The following is a 20,987-nucleotide window of genomic DNA, read 5'->3' as shown; positions in this document are numbered from 1 at the left end:
CACACTCTCTACAAATCCTTAAAAAATATTCTTGAGGTTTTTTTTTTTTAATTAGAATCACATCCAATTATGGTTATTGGTCTATTCAAATTGTTCAATTTATTAAGATTTCTATTTTTATTAGTATGCACCAGCACCAAGTTTTTTAATCTACTCAGTACTATAATGCTGCTGTTAAGTCACCTCAGTCGTGTCCGACTCTGTGAGACCCCATAGACGGCAGCACACCAGGCTCCCCCGTCCCTGGGATTCTCCAGGCAAGAACACTGGAGTGGGTTGCCATTTCCTTCTCCAATGCATGAAAGTGAAAAGTGAAAGTGAAGTCACTCAGTCGTGTCTGACTCTTAGTGACCCCATGGAATGCAGCCTACCAGGCTCCTCCATCCATGGGATTTTCCAGGCAAGAGTCCTGGAGTGGGGTGCCATTGCCTTCTCCACAGTAGTATAATAGCCAATTTCAATTATATATTGAAACATCTTATATATAATCTTCTTTTTTAATCTATCTACATTTACCATCTTAAGTTTTTCCCAGTTTCTTGAGTTCAATGCCTGGTTCATTTATTTTTATTCTCATCTAAAAATGAATCCATTTAATGATATAATTTTTAGGATAATTCTGACCAAAATTTCATAAATTTTGATATATAACATTTTTAACACAGAATTTTTAAGTTGTTTGTAGCAACATTTGTATACTCTTTGACACAAAGGTATTCAGAGGAGTCTTTGGTTTACTCTCTTCCAGATTGTTGAAGCAGCTGTTTACTCAAGGTTCTGATTCTGAGAATGTAGATGGTACAATTTATCTTGTTTTAGAATCAATCCAGTTTTCTCAATGCTCCAAGATTACTAACAATATGTATATCCCTTGATACAAAGTATAAAGTGAGGCAAGTACTCATTAAGCTGTTTGACTTATTCAACCAAAGAAAAAAATCCAGAGTCTTTATAATGACAAAGTCACACGCTAAGTGACCTCTGGTATTTACCTTTCTTACCTCATTTCTATTTTTCTCCGCCTTGCTCATTCCTCTCCAGTCATAACAGATATCTGGGCTATGTCAGGCATGCTTTTAGCGCAGGGCTTATGTACTTCCTTTCTTTCACTCAGCTTAGATCTGCCCAGAGATAGTCACATAGCTTGCTCCCTTACCTCTTCTTTGTCAAAGATACTCTATCTTTATTACTATTAGTATATCTCCAACTAGACTGAAAGCTGGGTTACAGCAAGAATTTTTGTCTGCCTTGTTTTTGTTCAATAACCCAAGCCAATCATTGTGTCTGGTAAACAGAAGGTACTGGGGAAAGAAAAAAAAAACCAAACTGTTGGCTTAATAAGTTAATATTTAAAAGCACAGGTCCTGAAGCCATAATGCCTGGGTTAGAATATCTTAACTTCTCCTTAACTTCTTTGCCATAGTTTCCTCCTTAGTAAAATAGAAAATAATAATAATAGTGCATATCTCAAGTTCTAAGAATTAAAGTAGTTAATGCTTGTAAAGTACACTGAGCAATGTACATGCAATGCATAGTAGATGGAAAATAAATGTTATCTAAATACTAATATTACTACTTTAATTATTTCTTGAGCTATACAGTAGGCCTTTCATATCCATAGGTTCTATAAATACAAATTAATCAAACACACAAAATATCCACCCCCCAGCAAAGGAAGAAATTCTGGAAAATTCCAAAACACAAAATGTATCTGCAGCTCCACTGGCAACTATTTACATAGTATTCACATTGTATTTAAATTTTTTTACATAGCATTTATGTTATACTAGTTATTATAAGTAATCATAGAGATGACAAAGTATACAGGAGGGTGTGCTGAAGAGGTTGTATGCAAATATACCACAATTCATATAAGGAACCTAAGCATCTTTGGACCTTGCCATCTGCCACAGCTCCTGGAACCAATCCCTCATAGACACTGAGGGATGAGTATACTTTAAAATCTCCTACCATGTTTAAGTTTTAATCAATTTTTAAAAATTTCTAATAAAGTTTTGCTTTATATAAATACCACTCCTTTATATTACGTCACACAAATTACTACTAGCTTGTGGGATTATACCTTTTATTATGTGAAAACGTGTATCTGTCTTCTAATGATTTTTTCCTCGAGTTCTATCTTAATCTGTACTTTACTTTGCTGTTTGTTTCTGTCATCTTCCTTACCATTCTCACATTTGCCAGGCTTATCCTCATCTACTCCTTTGTTTTCAATTCTTTTTGTGTCAATTTGTTTTAAGTCTGTGTTTTATAAAGAGTATTCCTAGAAACGAAGGGTAAGGAGTTTGGCACAGTATGTCATATGAGTTCTGTCCCAGAAAGCCCTAGCAGGTTTTCCTCTTCAACAACTTCCCTGTCCTCCAGCAGATGCTAAGGTTGGAGTCTCCTGGGAGACCCAGACGACTTCACCAAAAGTGCTCTTTCACTCTGCACATGGTGACTCACATTAGGCAGACTTCTTAAGTATTCTTTTTATTGTCTATAAATTCTTTTTAAGTTTTCCATATGAGGACAGCTATATGTCAATGGGATTTCTAGTGGGTGGAGGTTGGAGAAACCACAGGCTTACTGTACCATCTCAAACTAAGTCTCCTTTATTACATGCAAAGAGTAAAAATTAAAAAACAAAAAACACACACACAAAAAAACACTATTCTGAATGTTTTTTTCCCCACCTAGATTCAGTTTCTGTAATTTCTAACTCACAGAATTTGCTAGAAATTCCAAATCAACGTCCTCTAAATGGCAATAGGAAAAAGGCTTCTCTTGTTCCTCTATGTAGAATTTGTCAAAGCCCTGCAACCAAAGACCAATAGGAATATACCTGTAGCTGAAGAAGTTTTATTACTGCTCATTGCAATGAAGAATGCAGCACACTATGGGTTAAGGTAGGAAGATGTTACATACTACTAATAGGATACAGACTCACGTTAAGTGATTTGGGGGAGGGAAGGCTCAAGGAAGTAAGGCTTTGCTCTGGATTGGATATTGTCAAGAAGGGGGATAATCCTGTGACCAGGTAGCTTAATAAATCGTACCTGGACAAACAGAAAACTACAGTGAGATTAAAGCTGTAATTAGTAAAGATGCCGGAGAAGGCAATGGCACCCCACTCCAGGACTCTTGCCTGGAAAATCCCATGGACGGAGGAGCCTGGTAGGCTGCAGTCCATGGGGTCACTAAGAGTCGGACACGACTGAGCGACTTCACTTTCACTTTTCCCTTTCACGCACTGGAGAAGGAAACGGCAACCCACTCCAGTGTTCTTGCCTGGAGAATCCCGGGGACGGTGGAGCCTGGTGGGCTGCCGTCTATGGGGTCGCACGGAGTCGGACACGACTGAAGTGACTTAGCAGCAGCAGCAGCAGTAAAGATGCAGCAACTGCTTGTATTAGTCAGGATACAGGTGTGTTTGGTATTTTACGTATTTTGCACAGTGCTTTTTCAAATGTGCTTAGGTAAATTTATGAAGTGATCTTGGTTTTTGTTTCATTGCTTCCTAGTCCCAGAGTGACTTTGTCCGATGCGGATGTTCTGTGAGATTATGTTTGAAAGGAAAACATCAAGGCCCAGCTATGAATGCCAAGCCTGTTTCCAGATTCTGGTTTCCCTCTTCAAGTTCTTAAAGGTGCTTCCATTCAATTCTTAAAAATTTCTCCTGAGGGACTTCCCTGGTGGTCCAGTGGTTAAGAATTCTCCTTATAATGCAGGGGACATGGGTTCGATCCTTGGTTGAGTAACTAAGAGCCCACAGGCCACAGGGAAACTAAGTCCACGCTACAGCTAGAGAAATTTGTGCACTACAGGAGACATGGGTTCGCTCCCTAGTCAGGGAACTAAGAACCCACAGGCCAGTTGGCAACTAAGTCTGTGTACTGCAGCTAGAAAATCTGTGCACCACAACAGAAGACTCCATATGACACAAAGAAGATCCGACACAGCCAAATAAATAAATATTAAAATAAGAGAGAAAGAGAAGCCCACACACTGCAATGAAGAGTAGCTCCTGCTCACAACTAGAGAAAGCCTGTGTGCAGCAACAAAGACCCATCACAGTCAAAAAATAAAATAAATAAAACTTAAAAAAAATTTTCTCCTGCTATATCTCATTATGTCTTACAAAAACACCTAGATCTAGTGCATTCATGACTGTTCAGGAAAAGATACAAACAAATCTATGAACTTGCCAAATCCAAGCACACATTTGAAGATAACACAGGATATGCTGAGGAGTTATGCAATCTATCATAACAGTCATAGAGGCAGTCATCTAAGCAGTGGGAAAAGAAAAACACAAATAAAAGCTGTATGATATGAAAGATTTTCTTTCCACTTTGAAAAAAATAACTGCACTATCACACAAAATGAATATACAAAAAGACATGCCTTACTTAAATGCTTTATTTTTTCCTTTTATGGAAAAAAGGAGGTAAAGGATAATTGTAAGAACAATTTGTAAAATCTGAATAACATATAGGAATTATATAAAGCACCACATCAATGTTAACTTCTTGAATTTTAAAATTATATTGTGATTACACAGGACAATATTCTTGTTTTTAAGGAAACATAAATTGAAGTACATAGATAAAGGAACATTATGTCTGTACCTTACTTAATCCAAAGAAAAAATTTTATGTGCATATATGTAAAAGAGAGACAGAATGAGAATGATAAAGCAAATGTGATCAAATGTGAACACCTGGATTATCTGTATACAGAATATAAAGGAATTATTTTTAACATTCTTGTAACTTTTCTCTAAGTCTGAAGTTATTTCAATGTGAAAAGTTAAAAAAAGCACAGTCTGGCCTCAAAGTTAGACTTGACAAATATCAGCATCCTCAAGTCAGAGATGAAGAGAGTAAAAATCAAAATAATCGTACAATTAATTAAAGAAAAGGAGAAGCCAGTCTATTTTAATAAAGCTTGTAGTTTACCTTCCGGAAAAAAGCTTCACGTTTCAACGTAATAATAGGTAATTCATCAATAAATTATAACTTTCTTATCTCCAAGAGAAACAATGTCCTGATTACTCATAATTTGCTCTTACAGTATTTCCTTCCTCTCAAGGCCTAATGTTACTAGCATGCTAAAAAAAATTTTTTAATTCAATCAGTAATGAGCAGATATACAGCTGATTATTCACCAGAGCTATTCAAGCCCTAATCAATGCTATAGCACACAAAACCAGCTGTCTCTAGGATAGGACATTCCAGTAAACTCATCTGTGATTTTACAACTCAGGTGATTAGATTTATGGCACCACTAGAACGGATTGTTAGATACATCATTTACCTGAGAACTGCCACTGAAACCTGGAGGTTGGCTGTACTCTGTGGAATCAATAATACTACTGCAAAATGAAGAAAAAACAATGTGATTTCAGTTTTTACATTCTCTTTAGCAACAGAAAAAGTAAATCTAAAATATATCATATATAAATCCAATATTTATTGTCAATAATTTATAAGTCAAATAAATACATTTTCCATAAATTAAAAAATTAGGAAATAAACAATATACCCCTCATCCCACCACCTTAAATATACCCATCTTGAAAGAATGTCAATAGGGAATAATCACAAGACAGGCACACACAATCGAAGTATTCGCTACAACTTCGTTTTCAGACAGTTGTTTCATTTTCAGTTAAATTGTTTGAACTCTAAGGAAAAGAGTACTTAGAATACTGTAAAAAGAGCACAAGTATGCAATCAGAAGCTCTGATCAACAGATCCTGTCCTGACGCTAGAGCTCCGTGCCCTTGCAAACACCTTACAATCACTTGGTCTCCTTATCTGCAAAGTGAGATGAGTGGAGACTAACAATGACTAACTAGCTCTATCTGTAGTCCCTTCAAGCTCTAAAATGCTATGATAATCATCTCATGTGAAAGAAAACTACTAAAGGAATGGAATAAAAATGGTAGAATACCAATAACCTTTCTTTTATAACCCAAAATCTATATTCTAATTTCCTCTGCTCTAGTCAAACATAATTTGCTTTCTCTGTTGGTTGTTTCTATTTGATTATATTCTCTGTGCATTCTCCTACTTACCTTAGTAAACCCTTTTTAAGTACAGACTACCTTTTCTTCCTAAGAGTTCTACCTTACCATATCTATCTTTTCACTTCACTCTTCTCCCCCTCCCATCTTTAAATAAATTAGCCTATGAGGACTACTAACATCTGAAAATGGCATTAACATATACATCAACAATGATAGATCAACAGCTACCTACATTTTTAAAAATTCTTCCCTATTTCTATTATAGAAATGTCTATATTTGTCCACCTTAATGAAATTTAAGCAACTGAGAGTACTAATTTCAGTGCATCTCTTTACATAAATACACAAAGTCATTATTCACTTTAGTTCAATAATCACAAAGGTTATAATATAAGAGGCACTCTTAAAGAGTACAGAGTGGGTATGAATTTCACCTGTTAGCAGCTAAATGACCCTGGGTAGTTATTGATATTACCTGGCCTCAATGCCAAAAAATGGTAGGTATTCAATAAATTTTATTCTATTAATAAAATTTGTCAATAACATACAAACTTATGTTTTCAAAAATTTAATAAATCAGAAGGAATTGTTCTCACAGTACTCCAACACATAATAATAGACACTAATTTATTGTGTTAATCATTCCTATAATAAGACTCACTTATAAGACCCTCAAAGCATCTACACCATAAATTAAAGAATTAACAGGATCTTGTAGTTAATTTCTTCTGATGAAATATAACTAATGCCTACTTTCCTTGAACAGGGTCATGAACTGATACGACAAGATCACGTGCTATTTTCAGAATACTCTATACAGGGACTAATACGGCTAAAAATGAGGAGACGCCAGGTATTTAAAATCTGTGTTCCTTTCACTAATGAAACCAAATCCTCTATTTGTATAAACATTAATGAAATTATGAAGCTTCACATTTAGAGATTGATTGAACAGAACTATTTCTAGATAATATTTTATGGGATTGTAATTCAGACTTCTTTGATTGCAAGCTGGAACAATGATACTGATATCTTAGTGTGCATAGTGAAATAACACTACATTTCAAACACATTTAAAATTGTACTGATCAGGGTATCCCTGGTGACTCAGAGATAAAGAATCTGCCTGCCAATGCAGGAGACACAGGTTCAATTCCTGATCCAGGAGGAAAGAAGCAACTAGGTCCATGTGCCACAGCTACTGAGCCTGTGCTCTAGAGCCCAGGAACCACGACGACTGAGCGTGCCACAACTATTGAAACCCTTGTGCCCATGCTCTGTAACAAGAGAAGCCATGCAATGAGAAGCCCACGCACCACAACTAGAGAGTAGCCCCCACAGCAATGAAGACCTAACACAGCCAAAAATAAACAAATAAAGTTAAAAAAAATAGTACTGATCAGATTGTTGAAAGCATTGAAATTATAGGTTTTAAGTCACACGTTGGTAACAATCACTGCAGAATTTGAAATTTAGCTTATTATTAGATCTTAATATTATTCAAGAAAAATTTATTAATGCATACAACTGCAACAGAAGCAATCTGAAGAAATAAATCCCTTTAATTTTGCTTTTTAAATGTGTGTGTTTATGTGTGTATAAAGTAAACATGATTAGAAGAGAATATTAGAAAGCATGGACTGGGCTGGTTCCTCCGTTCCTCTTGATTCTGGTGCTATTCTACTTCTTATCTCCAAGTTAGCCACAATCTACAGATGGTGATAAAAACAACAATACTAATAGCTATAATTTATTAAGCATTCACCATGCTCTATTGGATCACAATAAACTGTGGAAAATTCTTAAAGAGATGGGAATACCAGACACCTGACCTACCTCTTGAGAAACCTGTATGCAGGTCAGGAAGCAACAGTTAGAACTGGGCATGGAACAACAGACTGGTTCCAAATTGGAAAAGGAGTACGTCAAGGCTGTATATTGTCACGCTGCTTATTTAACTTATATGCAGAGTACATCATGAGAAACTCTGGGCTGGAGGAAGCACAAGCTGGAATCAAGATTGCTGGGAGAAATATCAATAACCTCAGATATGCAGATGACACCACCCTTATGGCAGAAAGTGAAGAAGAACTAAAGAGCCTCTTGATGAAAGTGAAAGAGAGTGAAAAAGTCGGCTTAAAGCTCAACATTCAGAAAACTAAGATCATGGCATCTGGTCCCATCACTTCATGGGAAAGAGATGGGGAAACAGTGGCTGACTTTATTTTTCTGGGCTCCAAAATCACTGCAGATTGTGATTGCAGTCATGAAATTAAAAGACGCTTACTCCTTGGAAGGAAAGTTATGACCAACCTAGACAGCATATTTAAAAGCAGAGACATTACTTTGCCAACAAAGGTTTGTCTAGTCAAGGCTATGTTTTTCCAGTGATCATGTATGGATGTGAGAGTTGGACTATAAAGAAAGCTGAGCGCCAAAGAATTAATTGATGCTTTTGAACTGTGGTGTTGGAGAAGACTCTTGAGAGTCCCTTGGACTGCAAGGAGATCCAACCAGTCCATCCTAAAGGAGATCAGTCCTGGGTGTTCATTGGAAGGACTGATGTTGAAGCTGAAACTCCAATACTTTGGCCACCTGATGCGAAGTGCTGACTCACTGGAAAAGACCCTAATGCTGAGAAAGATTGAGGGCACGAGGAGAAGGGGACGACAGAAGATGAGATGGTTGGATGGCATCACTGGCTCGATGGACATGGGTTTGGGTGGACTCTGGGAGTTGGTGATGGGACAGGGAGGCCTGGTGTGCTGCGGTTCATGGGGTCACAAAGAGTTGGACAAGACTGAGCGACTGAACTGAACTGAACTGAATGCTCTAGGCACTGATTTAATAATTTAAACTTCATAACTCAGGTAGATACTATTATCATTCCTGTTTCTCAAATGAGGAAACAAAGCCACCACGAGTTTGCACATTTGGCCCAAGTTAAAAAGTTAGCAAACAGGAGAGTTAAAATTCACAACCATGCAGTTAGGTTCTAGAAACTACACTGAATCAGAATGCTATGATTCCCAGGCATATCATATTCTACAACTAGAGTGAAGAAATCCTGGACTAGTCCACACCACTCCACAGATACAGTTTAAAGAGAAAAGTTAAAAAACAGCAACCTAAAAATATGAAAGTCAACAATTACTTCAATTAATGTTAAATAAATAATCTGAAACTATTCAAATAAATTATAAAAGTAAATCCATCAAACTATGGCAAAAGCAAGAAGAAAATTTCAAAGCAGATCTGATAAACAGAATGCCAGAAGAACTATGGACGGAGGTTCCTGACATTGTACAGGAGGAGGTGATCAAAACCATCTCCAAGAAAAAGAAATGCAAAAAGGCAAAGTGGTTGTCTGGCGAGGCCTTACAAATAGCTGAGAAAAGAAGAGAAGCAAAAGGCAAAGGAGAAAAGGAAAGAATACCTATTTGAATGCAGAGTTCCAAAGAATAGCAAGGTGAGATAAGAAAGCCTTCCTAAGTGATCAATGCAAAGAAATAGAGGAAAACAACAGAATGGGAAAGACTAGAGATCTCTTCAAGAAAACGAGAGATGTCAAGGGAACATTTCATGCAAAGATGGGCACAATAAAGGACAGAAACAGTATGGACCTAACAGAAGCAGAAGCTATTAAGAAAAGGTGGCAAGAATACACAGAAGAACTATACAAAAAAGATCTTAATGACCCAGATAACTATGACGGTGTGATCACTCACCTAGAGCCAGACATCCTGGAGTGTGAAGTCAAGTGGGCCTTAGGAAGCATCACTACGAACAAAGCTTTTCTCCGTTGCCTTTTGCTTCTCTTGTTTTCTCAGCTATTTGTAAGCCTCCTCAGACAACTATTTTGCCTTTTTGCATATCTTTTTCTTGGGAATGGTTTTGATCACTGCCTCATGTACAATGTCATGAAACTCCATCCAAGTTCTTCTGGCATTCTATTAGATCTACTTCAAAATTTTCTTCTTGCTCCTGCCACAGTTTGATGGATTTATTTTTATAATTTATTTGAAATAGTTTCAGATTATTTATTTAACATTTATTGAAGCAATTGTTGACTTTCATATTTTTAGGTTGCTGTTTTTTTAACTGTTTAACTGTTTTAGTGGAGGTGATGAAATTCCAGCTGAGTTATTTCAAATCCTAAAAGATGATGCTGTTAAAGTGCTGCACTCAGTATGTCAGCAAATTTGGAAAACTCAGCAGTGGCCACAGGCCTGGAAAAGGTCGGTTTTCATTCTAATCCCAAAGAAAGGCAATGCCAGTGAATGTTCAAACTACTGCACAACTGCACTCATCTCACACGCTAGCCAAGTAATGCTCAAAATTCTCCAAGCTAGGCTACAACAGTATGTGAACCAAGAACTTCCAGATGTTCAAGCTGGATTTAGAAAAGGCATAGAAATCAGAGATCAATTTGTCACCGTCCACTGGAACATAGAAAAAGCAAGAGAATTCCAGAAAAACATCTACTTCTGCTTTATTGACTACACTAAAGCTTTTGACTGTGTAGATCATGACAAACTGTGGAAAATTCTTAAAGAGATGGGAATACCAGACCACCTTATCTAAATCCTGAGAAATCTGTATGCAGGTCCAGAAGCTACAGTTAGAACCAGAAATGGAACAACAGACTAGTTGCAAATTGGGAAAGGAGTATGTCAAGGCTACATAATGTGACCTTGCTTATTTAACTTATATGCAGAGTACATCATGCAAAACACTGGGCTGGATGAAGCACAAGCTGGAATCAAGACTGCCAGGAGAAATATCAATAACCTCAGACATGCAGATGACACCACCCTTACAGCAGAAAGTGAAGAACTAAAGAGTCTCTTGATGAAGTGAAAGAGGAGAGTGAAAAAGCTGGCTTAAAACACAACATTCAAAAAACAAAGATCATGGCATCCGGCCCATTACTTCATGGCAAACGGATGGGGAAATAATGGAAATAGTGACAGATTTTATTTTCTTGATCTCGAAACTCACTGCAGATGGTGACTGCAGCCATGAAATTAAAAGATGCCTGCCCCTTGGAAGAAAAGCTACGACAAACCTAGACAGCATATTAAAAAGCAGAGACATTATTTTGCCAACAAATGTACATAAAGTCACAGTTATGGTTTTTTCAGTAGTCTTGTATGGATGAGAGAGTTGGGCCATAAAGAAAGCTGAATGCTGAAGAACTCATTCTTTTGAACTGTGTTGTTGGAGAAGACTCTTGAGAGTCCCTTGGACTGCAAGGAGATCCAATCAGTCAATCCTAAAAGAAATTAGTCCTGAATACCCATTGGAAGGACTGATGCTGAAGCTGAAGCTCCAATACACGTGATGTGAAGAACTGACTCACTGGAAAAGACCGATGCTGGGAAAGAGTGAAGTCATGAGGAAAAGGGGATGACAGAGGATGAGATGGTTGGATGGCATCACCGACTCAACGGACACGAATTTGAGCAAGCTCTGGGAATTGGTGATAGACAGCAAAGCCTGGCATGCTGCAGTCTATGGGGTCACTAAGAGTTGGACATGGATGAGGACTGAACTGAACTAAAACTAGGTTAGGAATAATACTCATCATGAGGAAAATAAGACGATAAAAAAAATTTTAATGTTCTTGCTGATGACAAGGAGGAGCTCAGCTAAAAACATATGAAAACTAAACTGCTGTTAATTTAAGTTACAAAGGAAATTCAGTTATGCAAGCAGATGTCACAAAACTACTCTCACTTAAATTATTTGCTTCCAAAAGCAAGGATATACTTTGTAATTAAAAGACATACCGTTACAAATGAACTTATATACAAAACAGAAACAGGTTCACAGACATAAAAAACAAATTTACGGTGCCAAAGGGGAAAGGGGGCAGAGGGATAAATTACAAGTTTGGGAATTAACATATACACACTACTATATATAAAACAGGTAAGCAACAAGGTCCTACTATACAAGTACAGGGAACTATACGCTGTATTGTGTAATAACCTGTAAGGAAAAAGAATCTGGAAAAGAGCATATGTATATGCATTTATGTATGTGTATATATGTATTTATGTATATATGTATATGTATGGATGATGTGTATATATGTGTGTGTGTGTATAGAAAACTGAATCACTATGCTGTCCACCTGAAATTACCACAGCATTGCAAATCAACTGTCAATTTAAAAAAGAAATTTTTAAAAATCTAAATAATAAAAAATGATAGACTGTTAAGTCAATTTTACATATAAGATACACCTATAATAAATAGGAAGCTCAGGAAAACAGTGATTCACCTTTGGCAAAAATAATAAGTAACTAGTTTTAGATGGAGCTTTTTTTGAGAAAGGAGGATTCACATTTAAATTACCAATAGGCACAAAATCAACTAATTAAATTATACAGAATTTTAATATGCAAGCAAAATAAAGTGTATTAAGATCATTTAAGGGTGAACATAAAGAAAATCAACTACAGCATATTAAAAAGATCATACATCATGACCAAGTGGGCTTTATCCCAGGAATGCAAGGATTCCTTAATATCCGCAAATCAATCAATGTAATACACATTAACAAACTGAAAGATAAAAACCATATGATTATCTCAATAGATGCAGAAAAAGCCTTAGACAAAATTCAACATCCATTTATGATAAAAACTCTCCAGAAAGCAGGAATAGAAGGAACATATCTCAACATAATAAAAGCTATATATGACAAACCCACAGCAAACATTACCCTCAATGGTGAAAACTTGGAAGCATTTCCCCTAAAGTCAGGAACAAGGCAAGGGTGCCCACTCTCATCACTACTATTCAACATAGTTTTGAAAGTTTTGGCCACAGGAATCAGAACAGAAAAAGAAATAAAAGGAATCCAGATAGGAAAAGAAGAAGTAAAACTTTCACTGTTTGCAGATGACATGATCCTCTACATACAAAACCCTAAAAACTCTACCAGAAAATTACTACAGCTAATCAATGAATATAGTAAAGTTGCAGGATATAAAATTAACACACAGAAATCCCTTGCATTCCTATACACTGAGAAAACAGAGAAATTAAGGAAACAATACCATTCACCATTGCAACGAAAAGAATAAAATACTTAGGAATATATCTACCTAAAGAAACAAAAGACCTATATATAGAAAACCATAAAACACTGATGAAAGAAATCAAAGAGGACACAAATAGATGGAGAAATATTCCATGTTCATGGACTGGAAGAATCAATAGAGTGAAAATGAGTATACTACCCAAAGCATCTATGGATTCAATGCAATCCCTATCAAGCTACCAATGGTATTTTTCAGAGAACTAGAACAAATCATTTCACAATTTGTATGGAAATACAAAAAACCTAGAATAGCCAAAGCAATCTTGAGAAAGAAGAATGGAACTGGAGGAATCAACCTGCCTGATTTCAGGCTCTACTACAAAGCCTCAGTCATCAAGACAGTATGGTACTGGCACAAAGACAGAAATATAGATCAATGGAACAAAATAGAAAGCCCAGAGATAAATCCACATACCCATGGACAGCTTATCTTTGACAAAGGAGGCAAGAATATACAATGGAGAAAAGACAATCTCTTTAACAAGTGGTGCTGGGAAAACTGGTCAACCACTTGTAAAAGAATGAAACTAGAACACTTTCTAACACCATACACAAAAATAAACTCAAAAGGGATTAAAGATCTAAATGTAAGACCAGAAACTATAAAACTCCTAGAGGAAAACATAGGCAAAACACTCTCCGACATAAATCACAGCAGGATCCTCCATGACCCACCTCCTAGAGTATTGGAAATGAAAGCAAAAATAAACAAATGGGACCTAATTAAACTTAAAAGCTTTTGCACAACAAAGGAAACTATAAGCGAGGTGAAAAGACAGCCTTCAGAATGGGAGAAAATAATAGCAAATGAAGCAATGGACAAAGAATTAATCTCAAAAATATACAAGCAACTCCTGCAGCTCAATTTCAGAAAAATAAATGACCCAATCAAAAAATGGGCCAAAGAACTAAACAGACATTTCTCCAAAGAAGACATACAGATGGCTAACAAACACATGAAAAGATGCTCAACATCACTCATTATCAGAGAAATGCAAATCAAAACCACAATGAGGTACCATTTCACACCAGTCAGAATGGCTGCTATCCAAGTCTACAAGCAATAAATGCTGGAGAGGGTGTGGAGAAAAGGGAACCCTCTTACACTGTTGGGGGGAATGCAAACTAGTACAGCCACTATGGAGAACAGTGTGGAGATTCCTTAAAAAACTGGAAATAGAACTGCCATATGACCCAGCAATCCCACTACTGGGCATACACACTGAGGAAACCAGAATTGAAAGAGACACATGTACCCCAATGTTCACTGCAGCACTGTTTACAATAGCCAGGACATGGAAGCAACCTAGATGTCCATCAACAGATGAATGGATAAGAAAGCTGTGGTACATATACACAATGGAATATTATTCAGCCATTAAAAAGAATACAGTTGAATCAGTTCTAATGAGGTGGATGAAACTGGAGCCCATTATACAGAGTGAAGTAAGCCAGAAAGAAAAACACCAATACAGTATACTAACACATGTATATGGAATTTAGAAAGATGGTAACAATAACCCTATATGCGAGACAGAAAAAGAGACACAGATGTAAAGAACAGACTTTTGGACTCTGTGGGAGAGGGCAAGGGTGGGATGATCTGAGAGAATAGCAGTGAAACATGTATGTTATTATATGTGAAACAGATTGCCAGTCGAGGTTTGATGCATGAGACAGGTGCTCAGGGCTGGTGCAGTGGGATGACCCAGAGGGATGGGATGGGGAGGGAGGTGGGAGGGGGGTTCAGGATGGGGAACACATGTAAACCCATGGCTGATTCATATCAATGTATGGCAAAAACCACTACAATATTGTAAAGTAATTAGCCTCCAACTAAAATAAATAAATTAAAAAGGAAAGAAAATAAACTAAATAAATGTTTAAATAAGTAAATTGAATGAACCAAAACAAAAAAAGCTGCATGCACATATGAAATTAGACTAAGCGCTGTCACTAATTTGTTTTTTCATTAGTATAAACTTAAGACAGAAGAAAATAAACTCTACATTTAATAAACAATATGGGGCTACAGCCAAACCCTGTTCCTTTCTAGTACAGTATTCCAGGTAAAATTATTGAATCAGTTTTCTCAAAACAACACATCCTGAGCAACATGTAACATGAAAATAATCTGATTTATTTTAATAATGATTAATTAAAACAAAATATGTTTTTAATGTTTTTTAATAGCAAAGTCTGTTACTATTTTATTTCCTTCCTACCAAGGCAGTAATCCCTAGTATTATAAACAGATCAAAAGCTAAATAACTTGCGTTCTTCAAAATAATGCTTTTCTGTCAGTTACTTAACACAGATGCACTGAATTTCAAATTAAAGGTAAATCCCATTTACTAACAACCCAAATTTTCATGGCCCTAATTTTGCAGGCATCTTAGGAGATACTAGAAATTGCTCTTCATTTTCGAGTTTTCCTTTCTAATTCTACATACCCCTACATTTGATACAACTATTCAAACAAATCATATAAAATCAACATAACTAATCTATTGAGTGCTACCATCTACTGAGTGTTTAGTATGTGTCAGGCATTATTCTTTCATTTCTTTAAATGTACTATTACATTGTATTAGTCAAGCTAGGTATTATTATCCTTATTTCACTAATGAGAAAACTGCAGTGTACAGAAGTTAACAATAAATTTGCCTAAGGTCAAACTGCTAATAAGCTGTGGACCTGAAATTTGAACCCAGGCAGTATAATTACAGAATCCTCACCAAAGACTGCCAAAGTAACATATGCTTTCTCTTCTTTAAAACTCACTACCTACCATTTTTGAACTGTAAGTTTTTACTGATTTTCTTTTTTGACCTTTATTATCAACTCGATAATCTCTAAAATCCTTACCTCCCAAGGCTTTACAGGCTCTAGAGTAAGCATGCCTGCTTTAGAATACTGATTACGCTACTATAACTGTGTGATGCTGGGCAAATGCTTCATCTCTATGACTCAATTTCCTCCTTTGTGAAAGGAAAAGGATATATGGCATCTATTCTGAGGGCTGTATGAGATAATACATAAAATTACAAAACAGTACCTAATACACATATGCTCTACTACTCTGACAGTTACAACTTTTCCAAGTACAAGTCTCCTCTAGGGTAGAAATAATTTCCTGATTTTGCTGCAAATTCAACTGAAAATTAACATGAAATATTTTCTTCTACAGTGTCTCAGATTATTAGAATAGACAGTACTACTACTACTCATTCATGGCATTTGTAAGAATTTCAACAAGGTATTTTACAACAGATTTTATATAAATATACATTGGTGATTACAATGGCCTTTTCAGCAATACATAGTCTGGATTTTAAAAATATTGGGCTTAAAAAGATTACATAAAATTTCAATTCCTAAAATCCAGAACTATGAAAATCAAATACTCTTTGTAACTTTTTTGAAGTGAAAACCTGATCAGAATACATTTAATACCATTTACCTCACTGTTAATGTGTATGTTTCAATGCTGAAATTTTAATTTGCTTAAGGAACTGCCTATTCCTCCTCCATCAGTATATGTGATATATGGCATACGTACTGTTACCTTTCTAAAACTGGTGAGTGTATAGGGGCACAGACACAACATTATATACTGAAAGACATCTGACCCAAAGGGCTCCCCAAAATTTATGAAAACCTACGAGTTGAACACGACTGAGTGACTTCACTTTTACTTTTCACTTTCATGCATTGGAGAAGGAAATGGCAACCCACTCCAGTGTTCTTGCCTGAAGGATCCCAGGGACGGTGGAGCCTGGTGGGCTGCCGTCTATGGGGTCGCACAGAGTCGGCCACGACTGAAGCGACTTAGCAGCAGCAGCAGCATATGTCATATAAGCTTTGGATTTACTTGGGGAACACAAGAGCAGTTTGATAATAAAAACCATTGGGCTTCAGAATGCACATCTATAATCTTTAGGGAACAGAGATTCAACTTACTCTTCAAAGAACAGAAGTTATCAAAGTATTTCAGATATATAGGAAAAACTTTCCCCAACACCCTCTGTTCCCATTTAGTTATAGATGGTTAGAAACAGTTGTAGTTATACAGTGCATAGGAAGACTGCATGAATCTAATATTATGTTGCCTTTTAAAAGGTCTGTAATTCCACAGTATCTCTAAAGTTTAAAAAGAAAAGCAAAAGGGCAATTCACTTTAAAGTCTGCCTTACAAGAGCTTCCTCAGAGAGAAACTTAACTGCTGCAGGTGTAAAAAGCAAATGTGAGGGAAAATTTCTGAAAGATTGAACAGGTCTGAATCTACTGCATTACTGCCTTTGAAAGTAAATAACTTCCTTGGAAAATTTTCAAAAACAGGATAATAAGCTCAAAAGAAAAAGACTGACAAGATCGATCCACCTCCAATGAAACTAGCAAAAGTCCCAGTTTGTTAGGCTAAGTGCTCCATTTTATTTCTTTATATTCTATTACCACTTATCAATGAGTGGGAATAGATTACAATTTAGTTGTAATTCATAGGGGAGAAATTTGTGATTATCAGATGATATAGTTGCCACAAATCTTACTGTTACAAAAACCCAGTTCTCTGAAATAATCTGAGAAAAAAGTTTTAAAAGCAAAGAAAGTAGAGGAAGCGTTCCCGAAACAGCAACAAAAGATTCACAGGTAGAGGATCTGGAGAATGGGGAAAATACACTGGAACCTGGGGACTGGAGAGACAGGTAATGCAGAAACAGAAAATGGTGACAGCACATGAAATTCTACCCTTGCATCCAGTGATACTTACATCTAAGCTACCATTACAATGCATACTTTTGATTTTCCCAGCCTCTCCCATCCCTGACCTCCCAGAATCAAGGTAAACCCAAAGGGGTGAAAAGTTCCCTATATGACTCTAAGGTGAAAGGGCAAAAGGCCATCAGCAAGAGGCTCTAATTAGAGTAATATGAATAGAATCAATAGGGAATGCCAATAGAACAATTTGCTTCCTTCCAAGAAACTTAATTTTAACTTTTCTGGTTCGCTCAAGCCAGGAACATAACTTGAGGCATTTTTGAGACATTATAGAAGGATATGTAACCTAACAAAGCAGAGAGTAAAATAAATAGAAATCTTTACTCTATCTTTCCCAAAGATGAAATAAGCTTAAGACAGTTAAAAAAACTTCAGTGTTGGACAACAGAGCTTTCTTTTATGAAAAAGAAAATAAGCATATCTTACTTAAAGATTTTTAAAACATTATCAGTAATACTTAGAGATTTTTTAAACATATCAGTAAAACTTAAGAGATTTTTTAAAACCTATCAGTAATACTGACAGATTCACTGCCCACTAAACCATACACTTTTCAAGTATGATCCTCCAGGCTAGCATTTGATATTCTGGAACTCACCTCAGACCTAACGATCAGATTTTAAGGGCATGGTTCAAAACACTACATGTCAAACAAGAGTCTGGGTTGATACTGTCCCATTCATACCTCAGCTTTCAGAATTAGAAACAACTGCTAGTATCTTCATCAAGCAGTGACAATTAGTTTTTAACAAGAAGCCAAAGATTTATTTAAAAGGCCTGACATACCTACTCTACTAGTGGGCCTTAGGAAACATCACTACAGACAAAGCTAGTGGAGGTGATGGAATTCCAGCTGAGCTATTTCAAATCCTAAAAGATGATGCAGTGAAAGTGCTGCACTCAATATGCCAGCAAATTTGGAAACTCAGCAGTGGCCACAGGACTGGAAAAGGTCAGTTTTCATTCCAATCCCAAAGAAAGGCAATTCCTAAGAATGTTCAAACTACCACACAACTGCCCTCATATCAGACACTAGCAAAGTAATACTCAAAATCCTCCAAGCCAGTCTTCAACAGTACGTGAACTGTGAACTTCCAGATGGTCAAGCTGGATTTAGAAAAGGCAGAGGAACAAGAGATCTAATTGCCAACACGCATTGGATCATAGAAAAAGCAAGAGAGTTCCAGAAAAACATCTACTTCTGCTTTATTGCCAATGCCACAGCCTTTGACTGTGTGAATCACAACAAACTGTGGAAAATTCTTAAAAGAGATGGAATACCAGACCACCTTACCCGCAAAATCTGTATGCAGCTCAAGACAGAACAGTCAGAACTAGACATGGAACAACAGACTGGTTCCAAATCAGGAGAGGAGTACATCAAGGCTGTATATTGTCACCCTGCTTATTTAACTTATATGCAGAGTACATCATGTGAAATGCTGGGCTGGATGAAGCACAAGCTGGAATCAAGGTTGCAGAGAAAAATATCAATAACCTCAGATATGCAGATAACACCACCCTTATGGCAGAAAGCAAGGGGAACTGAAGAGCCTCTTGATCAAAGTGAAAGAGGAGAGTGAAAATGCTGGCTTAAAACTCAACATTCAGAAAACTAAGATCATGGCATCTGGTCCCCCCACTTCATGACAAATAGATGGGGAAACAGTGAGAGACTTTATTTTCTTGGGCTCCAAAATCGCTTTAGATGGTGACTGTAGCCATTTTTTAAAAGATGCTTGCTCCTTGAAAGAAAAGCTATGACCAACCTGGACAGCATATTAAAAAGCAGAGACATTACTTTGCCAACAAAGGTCCGTCTAGTCAAAGCTATGGTTTTTCTAGCAGTCATGTATGGATATGAAAGTTGGACTATAAAGAAAGCTAAGCGCCCAAGAATCTGCAGTCAATGAGACTGCAGATGTATGAAGATTATCTTTTACATAAGTGCCAAGCAAATTTGCTTTCTGTGTTTTCTGTTTCTTTGTTCAAGTTGAAAATTCCTTAAGATTCTTCAATGTCCTTCATTGTCTATGGCATCAAGTTCAACTCCTCTGCATGTTACAGGGCCAGAGTTAACGCATGCAGTCCTTAGTAATCACAACAATAAATGCCGAGTATAGCAGAGATTTCTTAAGATCTGTTCATAACTATCTAACTTTGGAGATATGGAAAATAGTGTCAGGCTGTGTATGGAGAATTTTCTATATTGTAGAATTCTCCTCCTGAATAAAGGGAAATGTTACATTAAAAACTCTTTACATGCAGGTGGAAAAGCTGCCGCCGCCTCACTTGTCACGCACTGCACGTTCGTGGAGAACCTGGTGCTAAACCATCTGCAGACGACCTGCTTCTGGTCAGGCTTTTGTATATAGTATAGCAGCTCCCTAGCTTCGATCTGTTGAAAGTCAGCCCACAATACAAGGGTTCGTAAAAGAAAAAGATTTTTTTTTAAAGAAAAAAAGGAAAAATAAGAAGAAGAAATATAAAAAATTAAAACAAAAGAAACCTCTTGGTTTATGTAGAAGATTTGTTTAAAATATATAATAAATTAGTGACCAATCTGTAAGGCATCGAGTCAGACTTGACTATAAAAACGTTTTGACGCCTACATTTTAATAAAATGCTTTCTTGGGAAATTCCCCAGCAGTTTAGTGGTTAGGAATCCATGCGTTCACTGCCAAGGGCCCAGGTTCGAACCTATTTGGGGGACTATTTATATCTCACAAGCTGTGTGGCACAGCCAAAATAAATAAATAAAAATTAAAGTAAATAAAAATTTAAAACGTTACCATCCCAAGTAAAATAAAGCAGTTGAACCAATAATAATTGCCAAAAAGTACCAAAAATGTAAGCATTATTATGTGAAGAAGCCATTGACACTACTCTGGTTGTGGGTCACCATCCAGCCAAAGACTCAATATGCAGCAATACAGAAGATGAGATCATTTTCATTCACTACACCAAAGAGCCATTATAACCACCACCCACCCTTTCCCCACCACACACATTTTTTTTTTTTTAATGACTCTGGAGAAGGCAGAGTGTCACTGGGGCAAG

The 20,987-nt window shown here is 36.6% G+C and overlaps 1 protein-coding gene across 12 annotated transcripts in view; it reads right to left on the bottom strand.

Moving 5' to 3' along the window:
* COP1 (COP1 E3 ubiquitin ligase) overlaps window positions 1-20,987 on the bottom strand; it is a 218,880-nt gene that overhangs the window by 122,344 nt on the left and 75,549 nt on the right. For 10 of the 12 annotated variants that reach the window (XM_081493670.1, XM_081493674.1, XM_081493671.1 and 7 more), the window contains one exon: window positions 5,320-5,377. The exons of the other annotated variants lie outside the window; for them this stretch is intronic. In XM_081493670.1, coding sequence (XP_081349796.1) covers window positions 5,320-5,377 — 58 coding nt within the window. The remainder of the gene's footprint in view (window positions 1-5,319; window positions 5,378-20,987) is intronic. 12 annotated transcript variants of the gene reach the window in all.

This window comes from Giraffa tippelskirchi, chromosome 5, assembly GCF_054371585.1.
Source record: "Giraffa tippelskirchi isolate mGirTip1 chromosome 5, T2T-mGirTip1v1.2.pri, whole genome shotgun sequence".
Lineage (NCBI taxonomy): Eukaryota > Metazoa > Chordata > Mammalia > Artiodactyla > Giraffidae > Giraffa > Giraffa tippelskirchi.
Note: the sequence above shows the minus strand (reverse complement) of the source record. Positions and strands in the feature narration are given on the sequence as shown.